This window comes from Halictus rubicundus, unplaced genomic scaffold, assembly GCF_050948215.1.
Source record: "Halictus rubicundus isolate RS-2024b unplaced genomic scaffold, iyHalRubi1_principal scaffold0028, whole genome shotgun sequence".
NCBI classification, from domain to species: Eukaryota; Metazoa; Arthropoda; class Insecta; order Hymenoptera; family Halictidae; genus Halictus; species Halictus rubicundus.
Genome location: NW_027488569.1, coordinates 779,815 through 796,988, shown reverse-complemented (window position 1 = coordinate 796,988; position 17,174 = coordinate 779,815). Strand labels below are relative to the sequence as shown.

General features: G+C 36.3%; 1 protein-coding gene across 1 annotated transcript; it reads right to left on the bottom strand.

Moving 5' to 3' along the window:
• Positions 1 to 1,617: 1,617 nt before the first annotated feature.
• Positions 1,618 to 15,520, bottom strand: LOC143363225 (putative cytochrome P450 6a14). The gene is made up of 6 exons (XM_076803835.1): positions 15,356 to 15,520; positions 11,665 to 12,060; positions 9,121 to 9,646; positions 7,801 to 8,022; positions 2,418 to 2,669; positions 1,618 to 1,826 (listed from the first exon to the last, which is right to left on the bottom strand). The coding sequence occupies exons 2-6, from the start codon at positions 11,998 to 12,000 to the stop codon at positions 1,657 to 1,659; spliced, it is 1,506 nt and encodes a 501-aa protein (XP_076659950.1). The 5' UTR covers positions 12,001 to 12,060; positions 15,356 to 15,520; the 3' UTR covers positions 1,618 to 1,656.
• Between the last annotated feature and the right edge of the window lie 1,654 nt (positions 15,521 to 17,174).

Below are 17,174 nucleotides of genomic sequence, written 5' to 3'. Positions count from 1 at the left end.
CAAAAAGTGGCAGACAAAATTTGGTATGTGTTGTGGTTTGGGTGTTCAGTGAATGGAGGAGTCACCCAATATAACAATAACCATTTATTAAATAAACAACAAAAACTCAACGACGTAACAAGGAACAACAAATGAAATAACAATGAAACAACTGACGGCGGATGAACTGACTGACCGACTTGACAAACTGACTGACTTGACAGACTGACCTCCTCATCCGTCAGAATCCGCGCTTATATCTAGTCCCCGTGCCTCCAGGAATTTCCTTCGAACAAGGAAACTTCTGGAGTGGGGATGTCGCTTCCTGTACGTGCCCCTTGGAGAAAGTTCGTGTCCTTGCATCGAACATCCGTGTCCTGGCGAAAGTCAAGGGTTGGCGGCCAAATGTGCACGCCAAGGAAAAACCCTGAACCTGGTCGCCAAATGTGCACCCCAGGTAGGAACAGACTTCCGGCGACTAAGTGTGCGCTCGGGAAGAGCTTGGGCCTGGCGACCAAGTGTGTCCAAGGTCCCAGCCCGCAAACGACGCTCCTACCTGGGTCCGATGAACCCTTCTCCAAGGGGTCCGCCACACAAAACTATGAAATTCTTAAACTATAATAAGTAATGTATCCGAATATGCATAAATGTCAGGACATGTTTTGCCGTTTTTGTTTTATGTTAATTTGAAGTTTTATATGCAATTAACAAATAAAACCACCGTTGAAAATTTGTACAAAAAATAAATCTACTTTATTAAATGTACAAAGAATGCATATTCCTTGGTAAGAACTTTCCATTACACAGAATTATTATTGCACACTCATTTACAGTTAATATAACATTTTTCGATTTTTGGCACTTTAGAGAGTTCCTCCATGGCCAAATTTTTTTACAAAAATCTAAATTTGGTTACTAATGCATATGCAATGGTAATTAGTCACAAAAAATTAAATTTAACAATAAAATTAATAAGTTGAAAAAAAAGAAAACAATTTTTATGCATAAAAAAAATTGTTAAATGATTTTTAAATGAATAATAATATGCATTGCCTGCTAATAAAGAGTTCGGCCAAAGGAAATTTTCGTGCATCGTCAAATAAAAATGTAGTGAGATGTGCCGACTTGTCCGCACTGTGCGCTGGGCGACCGAGGTAGCACGAGCTTCTGGGCCTGGGCCGACGAGGCTCGAAGCAGCTTATTCGAGCTGACGAAAATTATTCGAAATTCGGAAGAATTAGTCGTAGCCTCCTCTGCATTTCTGCATTTGACAATTGTTTTCCGAATATCGTGTAGAATTTCTCTTGCAAACTTAAATTGAGCATCTCGGAAAGTTAACCTCTTCAGGGATGAATTTTTTTGTTAAATTTTAATTGGTTAAATTATTATCAATGCCTCCATACGACGTACTTTTTGTTTTTATTGTTTTGAGATTCTGTAATTAATAGTTACACCACATATTTCAATCCTTTTTCTACCCAGAATAATTTTAATTTAAATGTACAACTGTGTGTCAACATCCTTCAGGAGGTTGATTAATTTCGTAACTTATTTCCATGAAGGTTAATTACATAATTTCTTAAATGAATAATTTTTAAATTATTATAAAAATCAATTATTACTGTATACTAATGAATTCAATTGGAAGTATAATACACTTTATTAGAAAATAACTTATTAATAGTCCAGTTTTGTAAACTTTAAGAACAATGGCTTAGCAGGCATAAGTAAAAACGCAAGCCGATCTAGTTCGTATGTAAGCGGTGTTTTTTCACAAACGTCGACTTTATAATGTTGTAGTATTTTTATGAGACCAATTTTTGTTTGGTAGATGGCAAATCGTGCTCCTGAAATGTAAGAATTCTATATTAGCGACATATGCATTATCGATAACAACGTACACTAGTGTGAAAATATGCAAGTTTGTAATGCTAAATATCTCATATTTCTAAATATACCGTAATAATTCTCAAAAATAAAATATATACGCAGTTTATTCAATGTTAGAAGATACACGAAAAATGGATGGTGCATCTCATATTTTAATCTTGTTAATTTTGAAAACTGTATAAAACTTAAACTTGCTCATAATGTCTAGAAATGTTCTACTTGGTACCCGTTTTCGTGTACGGGATAGCAGAGCACAACAAACGTAATTTTTATAAATGTAGAACTGAATAATGAAAATTATTTGAAAGTTTGCTAAACAAATAATCTCGATGTATCTCTGTGATCGTGTAAACTAAATTTTTCTTTTGAATTGCTTATCCGTTTTGCAACAAATGATTACCTCATACTATGATTGTATCGTCCAATAGATTTTACCTTTTTCACTAATACAAGCGATTGCATTAGTGCACTAATCTAACGATTGCAGAACTAATGTCATTATACCTAATGACTTAAAAATATTTCTTAAAATGCCCGTGTGCACGTACCAATGCAATTTCGCGGACCATCGCCGAATGGAAGATAGTGCATCGGATGTCTTTTCGACTTCTCGCTTTCGTTGAATCTTTCGGGATCGAATTTCTCGGGATTTGGATAAATATCTGGGTCTCTGTGCATCGCAATGGCGGGTATCCATAATTTTGTGCCCACAGGAATCGACACTTTCGTACCGTTGAACGTGTAGTCACTAGTTGCATCTCTAGTTAATACTGGCAATGTTGGATATTTCCTTAACGTTTCTGTAAACAAAAAGTTATTAGATAAAAATTTTATACAATTTCTCCAATGACCGCCACTTTGCTTCTATTGAAAGGTTATTCATAACTTGTTCAAACAAATAAGCAGCAGAGCACAACAAACGTAATTTTTATAAATGTAGGACTGAATAATGAAAATTATTTGAAAGTTTGCTAAACAAATAATCTCGACCCAGATAGCACAGAGACGTCTTAAAGACGTCTGTCGATGGACAATTCAGACGTCTTGAATATCCTACGAACGTCTTCCGAACGTCTTGTGAACGTCTCTGGAACGTCTTTGTTATAAAACTGTACGTCTTAAAGACATCTTTTGAACGTCCGTTAGACGTCTTTAAGACGTCTTTTAGACGACTTAGAGATGTTCATAAATGTTAATTAAAATACAATAAATTTAAATGAATAAAGCAATATTTTATTGTTATTGTTAATATTTATTATAACATTCAAAGTATACATTAAAATTAAAATTAAACATTACAATTAAAACTAAACATTAAACTTAGACATTAAACATTAAAATTAAACATTAAACATTAAAATTAGACATTAAACATTAAAATTAAAGATGAAACATTAATATTAGACATTAAACATTAAAATTAAACATTAAATATTAAACATTAAACATTAAAATTAGACATTAAACATTAAAATGAAATATTATACATTAAAATTAGACATTAATCATTAAAATTAAACATTAAATATTAAAATTGGACATAAAACATTAAAATTAAACATTAAACATTAAAATTAGACATTAAACATTAAACATTAAAATTAGACATTAAACATTAAAATTAAAATTAGACATTAAAGTTTAAAATTAAACATTGAACATTAAAATTAGACATTAAGCATTACAATTAAACATTAAACATTAAACATTAAAATTAGACATTAAACATTCAAATTAAACATTAAATATTCAAATTAGACATTAAACATTAAACATTAAAATTAAATATTAACTATTAACATTGAAATTAAACATTAAAATTAGAATTAAACAATACAATTAAAATTTGTGATTTTTTTAACACAAGCAGCACAATACATACCATCGATATTGCTTTTGATAAACAAAAAATGTTCCATGTGTATTTGTTATAATTTTGCTATTCTATCATAACTATGGGTACGTATGTAAATATTAATGCAATGTTGTTAATAATTCTAAGATATGTTGTTAACAAATAATAATTAATAATTAATAATAACTAATACAATCGGTCGCCCTCTTCAGCTACATCTGTATAGTTGCCTACATAGGTGTCCTTTTGGCTTCCAAGCATATATTCGCCTCTTGTGAACTTTAGGCACTTTATACTGCAACACTCGGAGTAGCAATTAGACGAACTGTATCCTAAACAAAATGAACGAAAATTAATAAAATTTATAACACAACACTGAAATAAATATAGCAGAAGGGCACAAGCAAAAATAACAACGGTACAAATAATAGCAATGAAAATACTTACTTGTCTAAATAATATGTAAATAACGACGTGCAATAACGATGTGGAATAACGCTGTCCAAAGTCCCCAGTTCACAACGTTCGAAGAATCACAACACTAAAGGATAGTTCAGACACGGCGGAAACAGCGCAGTTGAACGAATATGAAGATGTTAACGTAAATAAGCACCGTGCGTTTGATCCGCGCAGTTTCCGCCGTATCTGAACTAGACCTAACGAAATCGCTTGAAAGTTAAACGAAACGCGGCCCTGAACGGTTCTAGGGTAACTGACGAGAAGTCTTCCCCACTCTCTGACCAGGTCCCTTAACACGTTGAGCCCGGCGCCGAATTTGCTGTCCTTTCCGTTCAGCCGGCAGCCGGCGAGCGATACAATGTTGTAGGGTACCGCCAAGAAATAAGGAATTCTTCTTTGTCGCGCTATTTTCGACGTCTTTTAGGTGTATGTGTGATGTATGTGTGATTCTGTTCACTATACACAGTCTGTCCCATTTCCGATGAGACTGCTCAAAAATAAAAAAGAAGACGCTCTACAGTGCATTTCTTCCGTCGTATGTGTAAAGATAAGCCGCATTTTTGTTTAGAATGTTTCAATAAATTTCATTAAAACTACATTTGATCACATTTCATTGAGACTATATTTATTTTTTAACTTTAATACTGTCGGTCCCACGGACCGACGCCAGCCAAACGAAAATTATAGTGCCGGTCCTCAGGGACCTGCGCCGGCCACACGGAAAGTTCACTGCCGGTCCCCATGGACCGGCGCCGGGCTCGACGTGTTAAGAACATGTGGTCCTTATTCTTCGGAGAGCGGCACAACCTTAGGTATAGGCCATAAAAAAGATCCCTAACCTTCGAAGCAGGAGTCAACGAATGCTTGAAAAAGACGTCTGAAAGAAGACGTCGTTTTTACGTCTGAAATGGGACGTCTTAAAGACGTCTTTTTTAGACGTAAAAACGACGTCCCGAAAAAGACGTCTTTAAAACGTCTTAAAGACGCCTTTTCCAGACGTAAGACTTTCAGACGTAAAATGGACGTAAAACGGACGCCTTTAAGACGTCGTGTGCTATCTGGGGATGTATCTCTGTGATCGTGTAAACTAAAGTTTTCTTTTGAATTCCCTATCCGTTTTGCAACAAATGATTACCTCATACTATGATTGTATCGTTCAATAGATTTTACCTTTTTCTTCACGTTGAATTTAAAAGAAACAAAAATCAATTTTTTTAGTAAAGACGAAATCGGTATTATGGTTTTTCCATCGATTTTCGAAGAAAGAAAGTCTATTTCACGGCGTAGTTTACTTAGTGTAGTTAGATTTTGTTGTAGACCTTTAATTTTCAAAATAAACAGAAAGTGTTTCCTTACAATCTCAAAGTAATAAAAACGAAAATTATAATTTTATCCAGTGATGTCGTTTGTATGGATGCTAATCACCTATTGAATGCTTATGTGAAAAATGTTTTTCATTTATCATTGGAGTGAGAATACAGATAACTCCAATGATTTTAACGCCAATGATGACTCCATTTTTACACTAACAGCTCGACTACAGTAAAGGCTCGATCTAAGCAAACTCGGACTGTACGATCGAAGCAAAACACCACTCCCCACCACTGCGGGCCATACGGTTCAGAAGCTTGAGCTGCCTCGGTCGACGACCAGTGTCACGTGTAAACATGCCGACTAAAGGTCGCCCCACACAAGACAGGCAAGATGCCGACCTTGGAGCCATAACTTTAAACGTTTTATTGCTTCCAGATGGCCTTTCGAGAGTACGTGGGCACAAAGGAATAGTGTACGATACTGTACGATATATAAGCTGAGCCCGGAAATCTTCTTCGCCGCTGTCGCTTTACGACTCCCACTACCAGTATACCGGTTCCGCACTATCAAATACAGTCGGTCACGAAAATATTCGGACACTATAAAAACTAAGTTTATAACACTATATATAAATTTTGTATTTACAAATTAATATTTTGTTGGATATCCCATATGTTTTATGACGTGCCGTAATTGCGTTGGCATATTACAAATTATTCTTTGTAAATAATCTTGCTCAATACGTAGCCATTCTTCTTGCAGAGTCTGCAGCAGACGTCTTTTTAGTTCGTCTTTATTGTTTATGGTAGTTGTTCGAATTCGGCGATCTAATCATCCCATAAATTTTCAATGGGATTCAAATCTGGCGATTGCGGTGGTGGGTGGAGGATATTCTTGCAAGTGTATAATAAGAATTCTTGCACAATAACGCGATTTGTGCTTTGGGTCGTTATCCTGATAAAATTTTATCCCACTTTGAAGTTCCATATTATCAGCACTTTGTTTTTTTAATAGTTTTGCAAAATGTGCAGATACCTATTTTTATCGAGGATGTCGTCGATAAAAACTAATTCGCCTACTCCATGGGCCGAAATACAGCCCCACACCATCACAGACCCACCACTGTGTTTCACAGTCGGTTGCAAATGTCTCGGATTTAATTCTTCTTTCGATTTCCGCCATACTCTAATTCTTCCATCGCTTCCATAAATATTGAATTTGGACTCGTCCGCGAAAATTACGTCTTCTCACCACTGACTTTCCTTTGAAATATAGTTTTTTGCAAAATTCAGTCTCTTCATCCTGTTGTTCGCGTTAATATACGGCTTTTTTTGAGCTATTCTTCCATTATAGCCCTCCGATCGTAACACTCTTTTTATGTTTTCAGGATGCACTGATATTCCACGGTCACTATTTAATTCAGCTGCTAAATTTGGAGCACTTATCCGAGGATCACATTTGATTCTCCTAATTATGGAGCGTTTATCACGAGTATTGAGGATCGGTTTGCGTCCGCCTTGAGGGATAGATTCAATTCTATCTTCGTTCTTGTAACGTCGCACAATATCCCATACCGTGCTCTTACTAATATTTAATAAATTTGCAATTTTCTTTAAAAATTTTAATTGTCGCATATCAAACGACGTGTTCTTACTTTTCCGATCCATTTCGCACAAATTTTGAGCAAGACTGACAAATATTCGATCTCTAACATAGTATGTTACTCTGTACATAGTATGAATGATATGTTTACAAACATTGTTTCAGTCAGTTCCTGGAACCTGGAAACTTGAGAAGTATAGCAAGTGTCCGAATATTTTCGTGACATGAAAATGAGCGTACTTTCCATTTTTCTTTTATTATTTATATAATCACTTATCGTAAATAAATATCTCTTATGTTCTTGTTAACTATACACTGCATAGTAACATACGTGAAACCTCTTTTTGTTCTTATTGCATACATTTCTGAAGTACGGACTATAATAGTCAAAACTATAGTGGTGTCCGAATATTTTCGTGACCGACTGTATTTCATGATTTGCCTCGCGTGACCGCGTGATTGCGAATATATGCGTGTATGTACATCCATACTTCACATGAGTTTGGTGGAAGAGATCCAGGAGTAGGGAGAGGTGTCGTCTGTTGCTCACGAGACGCAAATTATCCAGGCCTGATCTAATTGTAAGTAACGGCACAGGCCCGAGGGTTCTCCTTAGATCGAATCTTTACTGTATAAGCAAAATTACAACTATTCATCAGACAATCTGTATATAATCGTTTTTGTCGATCCCTAACACTTACCTTGAAACACCTTGTCTAAAAATGTCATTTCCTTCATAACTTCATATTTCCAATCACCATTGTTGTCCACCTCGTACTTCAAAATTTCTTGCCGTAATTGGTCCTGTATATCCTGATTCAAAGCTAATTCATAGAGAGCGTTGCTAATGGTTGTTGAGGAAGTTTCAAAACCAGCTGCAAAGAAGACGAACGCTTGTGCAGATAAGAGGGTGTCGGTCAATTCTGAAAATCGTATATATGTCATTTCATCGATCTGTGAGATTCATATTGTTCACATTAATAACGTACAAGAAATGCTAATTGTTTCCTGAAAGGAACTAAGTACAGTGATTTCTCCATCAATGTCGCAAATGCCTCGCTGATAAACGTTGTGGACCTGTCCCCACGATCACGGGTTATACCCCGTGGGGGGCTGCGAAGCTCGAGAGGCCTCGGACGCCGCGGAGTGTAGACATAATACGGGTTGGATAAGTGTATAGGTATGACACCAGGAGACCACTACTAATCCAATAACAAATCTTCTATATTTTTCTATGTTTTTTTATGGAACTTTCACCAACATATTCGTAGCATTTTTTTCATGAAAATGATACCAAATATGATATAATTCCGATGATATTTACTTGTATAATGAACGATGAAAGTTTCGGACGCAAACATGGACAGTATATGAGAAAGAAAGAGACGCTGAGAGCCGCGGCCGTCGCACCGGCACAATTTAAAGGCCAGCGCGAGCTCATGCCTTTAAATCAGAAATTGCACGTTTTAATTATTCATTATTTTTTTATGAAACTTCCACTAATATATTTGTGGCATTGTTCTGATTATAATAATATCGAACACGATAACATTCGGATCATATGCACAATAATTTTCCGTTAGAGAATGGTAATGGAAAGTAACTTTCATCGTTCATTACACAAGTAAATACCAACGGAATTACATCATATTTGGTATAATTTTCACTAGAAAAATGCCACGAATATGTTGGTGAAAGTCTCATAAAAAAATAATGAAAAATAAAGAAGTTTTGTAATTGAATTAGTAGTGGTTCACACCAATATACTCCTCGGCGACGGAGGCCGCTCGAACTTCTCTGTATTTTTCTACGTTCGACGCGGATCAAAGAATAGTGTCTCCTGGACGATACACGTCGCTGGCAAGACCAGCGTTGATGACATATACCGAGAATTCACTGTATCTTCTTAGGAAAGGGTAAATGAAACTAATGATAATAATTTACCGCGTCTATTTAAAGACCGCGAAATCTCAGCTTACAACTAATTAAAAATAATCGCAAAATCTTATAAACAGACATACCAACATCGGGGATTTTCTCCGGATGCTTTCTGAGTTCGAGAAGAATATTCATAAAGTCAGGCCTGAAAATATTGTTCTTTATCCTGTAGTTTATTGTGTCGATCGTAATTTTTGTGAAAAAGTCTGCAAATTTATCGGACGGCATTACATAACTCAACAGATCGTATAGTTGGGGGACACACTCTTTCATTCTAAATCTCATGATTGCTCTGAAATGCGTAGCAAAAATTTCCTTGCCCATTTTCCGAAACTCGCTTTCCTGGTCTGTCAGCGAGTTCATTTCGAGTCCAAATGCACAGCTACCAATGACGTCAGTCGTAAATTTGCCTGCCAAATCTCGGCAATCAATGGGTTCACCCCTGTCAACTAACTTTTGTAGATAATCCCCCAATTGTTCGGCGCACGCAAGAATCAACGAGAAGGTTCCTTTCAATTTACCCGATGTAAATACCGGAGAAAATTTACTTCTCAGTGGCCGCCATCTTTTTGCTTCTAGGGCGAATAGATGCGCGGACATTGGCTCCGCCTGTATACATGATAACACATTTCTATTTTAGAAAATTATATTTAACGTTCTTGCAAAAATGTATTGTGTATTAATAATGGCAAGCCTATCAATAAATAATCAGCAATCTTCACAATACAGTTATTGTATGTATGATATTATCACATTGTATTAATAATAATAGTACTAAGTAGAAAGAAATGACGGTAAATATCTAAAAAAAAGGGGGACAACTCACCGATCCATTATTTGTAATAGCATGAAAAAAATGATATGTACAAGACCCCCATGGTGTAGAGGGGGAAATATTGTAATGCAAAGCTTTATTTTGTGGGTGAAGGCATTTCGGAGATTTGAAGGTCACATTGATTTCTTTAAATAAAATGACCTTACTTTTGTATCTTGAATCTAAAAATGTATTGTAAAAATGTAAAACTGTATTGACCTCCCTAAAGCTAATAATTAATTATCGAAATAATTTTTAATACGTATTTACTACTTAGAAGTGAGTACCTCGGACTGATGTCCCTCAACATGAATATAGTAAGTACATATGGAAAATGATTTCGATAATATCTCGTTAAGTATTAGATTTAGGACATATGAAGGTCAATAAAATTGAACGCGAGACTCTACTGATTCACGATGAAGAAGATAGGCCATTCTATTTAAAAAAATAAAGGGGACCTTGAAATCTCTAAAACGATTTCACCCATATGAAAGATGTTCGCATCACACTGTTTCTCCCGACACGCGATGCAAATTTTGTATAAAATCATTTTTCCATATTATTCCAAATACCGTAAATATTCAAGGCGATCAAAGGTATTGAACCACCTTATATGTACGTAAGAATAGAATGCTAAGAAAAGTTTTATCGTGACTATTAAAGATGAATTCCGCACATATGGGTCAGTGGAGCCTAGCTAACAAAAGTTGCCACAAAATTGTGTTTGTATATAGTTTTCAAAGTCAAGCCTTCTATTGCTGCATCGCATTCTACTCGTCGCCAACAAACAAAGTTGCACAAGAAATCATAAGTCACAAGTCAACTGTATAAAATGACGTAGAGTGCCTTCATTTGTTAAATAAGAAGGTACATTATACAGAGTGTCAAACATAAGTGCGATCCTCAGAATGCCTTCTTCAATTTTGAAGGAGTATACCATTTTTTATGTGTAATTTGGTATCAAGTGGTCAGTATCCCGCAGAGGTTGTATTTTTTAAAACCCTTTTTAAGTTTTTAAGAGGGCAAGCTTTTTATGCTTTCAAGTTCAAGGTCGTTTCAAGGTCATGTCACAGTACTTATTTGAATGTATTTTTTATGAGCTCCGCGATGCAATACTGTGGCGACCATGGTGCGTGGGAACGTGGAATTTTCGGACGCGGAAATTCCATCCTTCTCAAGTGCGTACCATGGGAGGTCGGGTCGAGGGCCTGGTCATTTAAGTGACGATTGCCAGAACCTCGGCTCGACCGTTACAGTATCTTTAAGAGTGAAGTCCCCGGATGCAATGTTTTGGGGGAGGAAACTTTCTCCATGCCCTTGTGGGGGTGGAGAACCTCCCCTTATTTTAACGGTATTTGGGGACATCACTTAACGCGCCTCAGAAACGAGAACCCCAGAAAGCTTTGGACTCTCGCGGAGAACGATAGCTCCAGAGAGTTAGTCAGAGTATCGCGACGGTTTTGTACACGAGGTTTAGTTGTATCTTTATCGCGTTTCTCGTTGACTTTAGTTTTCTCGTTTTGTTTTATTGTGTTGTTATTTGTTGGTTATTAATTGTTTTTGTTAATAAACTTTATTTTTGTTATTCGTTAAATATTCGAACACTACAAACATTCATTTAACCCCTGTCACCGAAAATACAAAAAAATATATAGTTATTTTTAAAGAAGCATCGATGACCTTAAAAACTACGAGAAAAAACCACCTCTGCGTGACACTGATCACTTGGTACTATTCAAATTATACATACAATATTCGGAGTGTCGCACTTGCGTGAGACACCCTGTATACATCATAATCAAGTACTTACTATTTCGCTCATTATGAATCCACGATCAGCGAATTTCGGAAAGTCTTTGATGAGAACGTCTTTGATCAGATCTGGATCTTGAATAACAAGGGTGGGTGTTCTTCTCACTATTATTCCAACCATTGGCTCGTTTTTATACTGTTCCCGAAGATTTATTACAAACTCCGAAACGGATATCCTCCCAAACATGGTGCGCATAACATTGCCAAAAACTGGCACAGGTTTTGGTCCCGGTATACCTCGCACATTCCAGAAATCAAAGTGTGCCGTGAAGTAATAATACAGTGCGACAAGTACCGCTAAGACGCAGAGAAAAATTTCTAAGTTGGTAACCATCTTGATTTACTCGATGTGTTTGTTCCTCATCAAGGATCTTATGATACAGCTGACGGTTAGCTATAAATACATAAATAGTTTTGAATTAGCTAAGTTCAGGCTGTCACGGGCAATGATGGGCAGCGTCGAATGCCTTTGTAATTGTAATACGAATACAGTTATCTTTCGATATAAGACGAGAAGAATGGTGTATCTTAACCGTTTGAGTCCCAAGCAGCGCGATCGCGCTGCTGAGATTTTGTGTCGAAAAGTCCCAGTACATTTCGAACGCTATGGACAACTGACAGTGCAGTCACTGACTCTCGAAGTAGCGCGCTCAACTTCACTGACGCACTTACCATACATCACATAGCTGCGTTTTTAAATGTAAATAATACAATTAAACATTTTGTTTTTCACTGTTATCGCGCCGCCTAGGCCTCTTCGCAATGGATAAAGACAAGCGCTATCGCGCTCTTCGGCGTTTTTCGACCATGTTTTTCAATGACCCCTGGAACTCAAACGGTTAAATAAGTTCGCTACTCACATACTCTTATAGACGAACGCGAAGCAATTCATTTACATATGTACAACTTCTATATCAAGCAGGAGGAAAAATCGAACGTACAAGAATCATACTAAGTAGGAGCTAGCAGAGAACGTAGTGACAGCCTCCGCTCCTACTTCCTTGAAAAGGGTAATTCCTGAGGGTGCTTCAAGTGACTCTTTCATTTGCGAAAATGTTCTCCGCGGTATTATTAAGGAGTTATTAACGAAAACCACGGACCAATCAGAGCACGGCCAAAGTGGGCAGATATCGACTCGACCAATGTCAGAGCCACGCTCAGTTGGACATGTCTCCGCGTCGGAATATGTCCAGTGTAGCCGCGCTGTGATAATAGAAGAGAATGGAAAATTTGTGATTGAATAAACCTATGAATAAATATCTTAATTTTATTTTTGAATTTTAATTTAAAAACGCTACGACCTTTCGTTCCAACCCAATGTATATACAGGGTGCGGCCGAATAACATGTACAAGCGGACACGAGGTGGTTCCTTATGAAAAAATAAGAACAAAATATGGAATAAAATTTTGTCATTTAAGGCTTAGTTTTCGAGAAAATCGAGTTTGAAAATCCGATGCGTAGATATGCTGTCACGGCTAAGTTACGGTTCGTCGAGCAATGTATAACTCGTATCGTGTTTGCAAACTTGTCAACACAGCATTTAAAAGTTACCGAGTTCAAGAGAAAATACACAAAAGACTTTAACAGTAAACGAAAACTAACTGCTTAGGCACATAACAGACAAGAAGAAATCTCAGATCATTGTTTACAAACACGATACGCGATACACGAAACAACAAAGATATTTGAGGTGCAAACGTTAGGTGACTCACCCTGTATATATATATATGTCGGGGCGTGATGGCAGCGACGCACCCCGTCGGCAACAACGCGTAACGCGTATAGGATTAAATTTGCATGCGTATAGGATTTAGTTTAATTGTTAAAATAACAATTTACCGTACCCTGATAATTGCCCTGCGAAGGGGCAATAAAACAGTCCCCGCTTACCTGTGCTACCCCTCTTCGCGCGCGAGGCAAAGGGAGATGCGAGACAGGGTTCCTGGAATGATGAGCTGGGACCCTGTTGAACGTGACCACGGGCGGCAGAATAGTTTTCGGGACGGTAGAGCGAAGACTAGCTTTGAGGAAAGCGACTTCTCGAGAGTAGAAAACGAAAAGGCGTACGCGAACATTCTGTGCGGCCCGTGTGCTCGTTGACGTGCCTCTCGTTGCGCTACCAGATCGGGCATCGCGTGTGCGTGTAGAGTCCATACGACATTCGCGTAAGCGCAAAAGGGGCGAAACGATGGAGAACGACGCCGGACAATCTCCGACGGGTCCGAGGACGGAAGAGTCCGCCCAGCCTCCGACATATATATATAAACAGCTCTAAACTGAAAACGTTTTCATAGATAAGTGAGTCAAACTCAAGAATTGTAAATATTATTGTTTATGTTTCTTCATGAATAAGCAAAGGACTCAAGCGCGTAAAATTCCATAACGCTATTTCCGAGCGCTTCAAGTACCTACAACTCGAAACTTCAAACTGTTATATCTCATCATGGAAGTATCTGACAAAAAAATGTTTCAGACAAAATTGAAGAAAATGTAGAATCTAAATATGTAACATTTTATAGGGGGTTCCATTTAAAATTACAAAGGTACCTCCCCTCCCCCCTTAAAGGGGAAGGGAGGCCACTTCACGTTTATGTAGTCAGAAAGGCCCTTCAGTTCCATGCAATTTAAGTCTAAGAACTTTAAAATCCATGGCATAGTTTTCGAGATATTGAGCTGTTCAGAGTTATGTGGGCCACCCTGTATATATATATTTATTTATTTATTTATTTATTTATTTACAAAGGAAAAGGCTCATGTGCGATGCTTGCTGATTACTGTTGGATTCTCATTATTGAAAATCGGGATACCAGGAACAAGCGTCAAGCAAGGCGTAAACTTTTTTAAATTTGTTTACATCAGAAATAGGTAAGCTTTTGTATTCAATTTTCTTTATTAAGTATTTCCACAATGAAATGTGAATATAACGCGTATTTTTATAATGTTTTGTAATGATTGGCACCCAAAAAGACAAAAAAAAATGTATCTAATTAAGCATAGTAAGCAAAGACATGCTTGAGTGGTACCAACGTCGACTACGCATAGCGACGGCCCTGGCGAGTCGCGAAAAGGCTGCAATGGCCGTCTGGCGCGAACGCGTCGCGCACACGCTGTCGATTAACATTTTCTGAACCTTCTCGTACATTAAGGGAACCAAATACTTTTCGTGAATGGTTTCTTTACCAGAAATGTCTGTAGAATGCATTCCTGTATAGTAAATTCCTGCTAGATAAAGGATTTTTCACATAAATACAAAAATAGAGCGTACAAAGTACCCGCGTCGGCACATTTTCAAACTTTAACAACCATTTACAACTATTAGGAAGTACATAAAAATATAATTGACTATATGAATATGTAGAGGAGAGTCCCCTCTATCTCTTGACTCAAATTTGAACTTTCTCGCGTATTTAGTTTTTGCGTAACACGTCGTTTCGTATCAAAATCGGGCATTTTTACAAAAACCAAAATTTTTCGAAAACGTTGCGTGATGGAGCAATTCTACTTTCAGATTCGGTTTTAGGATGACAAAGTGTATAAGAATCACCCAACAGGTATTGCAAAATTTTTTTGGTGTTGGACAGTGTAAGCTGTAATCGAGTTACGTTTGACTGAAATATTTCAAATATTTTCAATGGTTTCTTATTGTTTAAAAAAAAATATTATTAATAAATGTACTGTATCAAATACCTGAATTAAGAATTATCTTCACTCTAAAGTCTGCCACGAGAATTGGAATTCAGTGTAAGAATGCTTCTGCGTAGAATGAAAACAGGTCACCAAACACGATGTAATAATGTACAACTGAACATCTCACCGAATCCGAGATGTTATATAAACACTGATACTCGTAACAAAAACTGACAAGTCATGTTGTGTACTGTTCATATCTGCTGCATGTATTGCCTTCCGCGACTTCATATTGACAAAGTAATCTGAGCGGAAGATAATAATTATCAATTACAACGGTCCAGGCGGGAGACGCAACCACTTTTACAATCTAAATCACAGACGCACAACTATGTACGTATTGGGTTGACGCGTAAGTTCAAAAAACACAATTTTATCCCGAAAGTAAATATTTGTTACCTTCAGTACTGTACAAAAGTCTTGGGCCTCTTGCTATTCACTAGAAATTTATATCTTTGCGGGTTAAAAAACGTACACACAGTTACGCGGAACATATACGTACGTATATTTTATTATACTAATATTATCATATAATATACTGTTAACAATTATATAATATTATAATATTATATAACGTCATAATAGTATATAGGGAAAAACATTTTTTTTTAAATAATTAATCATTTATTAATAACCTTGATTGTAATATTTTGCTATTCTGATTTTAACACATTAAACAATTCATCTGCATTTGTTAATTGACTTTTTCTTCATGCTCTGTCCAAAAAATCCCATACATGTTCTGTAATATTTAAATCAAAATTGTGAGGTAGCTAGCTCACAACTCCTTCGTTACATTTTCCAATAAATACGGGGAAACCCGCATTTTTTATACACCAGCTATAGCTCCACAAAGTATTAGAATGTACGGCATGGTAACAAGTATGCATCAATGACATTTATTCAAGTATAAAACAAATTTTACGATGTGGCCTAAGAATTTTAGACAGTACTGTATGTGTTTGACATCATTTTAAAATTCTACTCTTCATCTTGCCAACCTATTTTGTATTTATAAAAGATTGAAAGCTGATTTTTATCAAATTCAAAAACAAACTGACTGTACAGTGGCAAATGGAATAAACCAAATATTTAAGACATGTTCCCTTGTTCCAGCAATTAACGGATTAAAGCAGCGTTAGGGGTTCACGTGAGAACTGAGTAAAGATCATTTTTTACACATAAGAACATGTCAGAAGTGTTCATTTTTTATTCAACACTGATTAGTGTTTCATTCGAAACAAAAGAAATTTTTAACGAAACTAAAAATTTTGCGACACGTTTGGAAGAGGGACAGTAGAACATCAACTCTGGATAACTTATTTTTCGTGAAAATAAAGATTGAAATGTTTCAATTAATAAATTTAATATCAAATAAAACTATGTCATTGTAAAGTGTGTTTGTAATTAAATAAAAATAGTTTCATTATATTCTTGCTTTTAATTGGCATTGACATTTCCATGCATGACAATTTAGTTATTTACGATTAAAACCAGACCTAGGCACTTCTGAAATAATAGAGTAGAGTAGTTAAGATATCACTTAAAATATCATGTTATTTTATTTTATAATTACTCCCATGCATGTGATCACATTAGAAATAACATTACTTGAAATATCATTTAAAAGAGCGTGTTATTTTATTTTATTATTATTTGAAATATGTTGGTTTTGGGAAGCAAGGTATTTACTTATTTAGAAAGAATAAAAAAAAACACAGATATGATCATGAACGATATTTGATCGATGTTTCCTCTACTAAGGCTAGGCTTTTACTGGACGACTTCGGCAGCTCGTCGATACGTTGGAGAAAAATAA

Bases quoted from the DNA above. Each gene is read 5' to 3' on its own strand.
- LOC143363225 (XM_076803835.1), bottom strand. From the start codon at position 12,000: ATGGTTACCAACTTAGAAATTTTTCTCTGCGTCTTAGCGGTACTTGTC. The intron at 8,023-9,120 runs GTATGTCTGTTT...TACGATTTTCAG, and splicing joins GGAGAAAATCCCCGATGTTG to AATTGACCGACACCCTCTTA. The intron at 1,827-2,417 runs GTACGTGCACAC...CTTACATTTCAG, and splicing joins TGGTCCGCGAAATTGCATTG to GAGCACGATTTGCCATCTAC.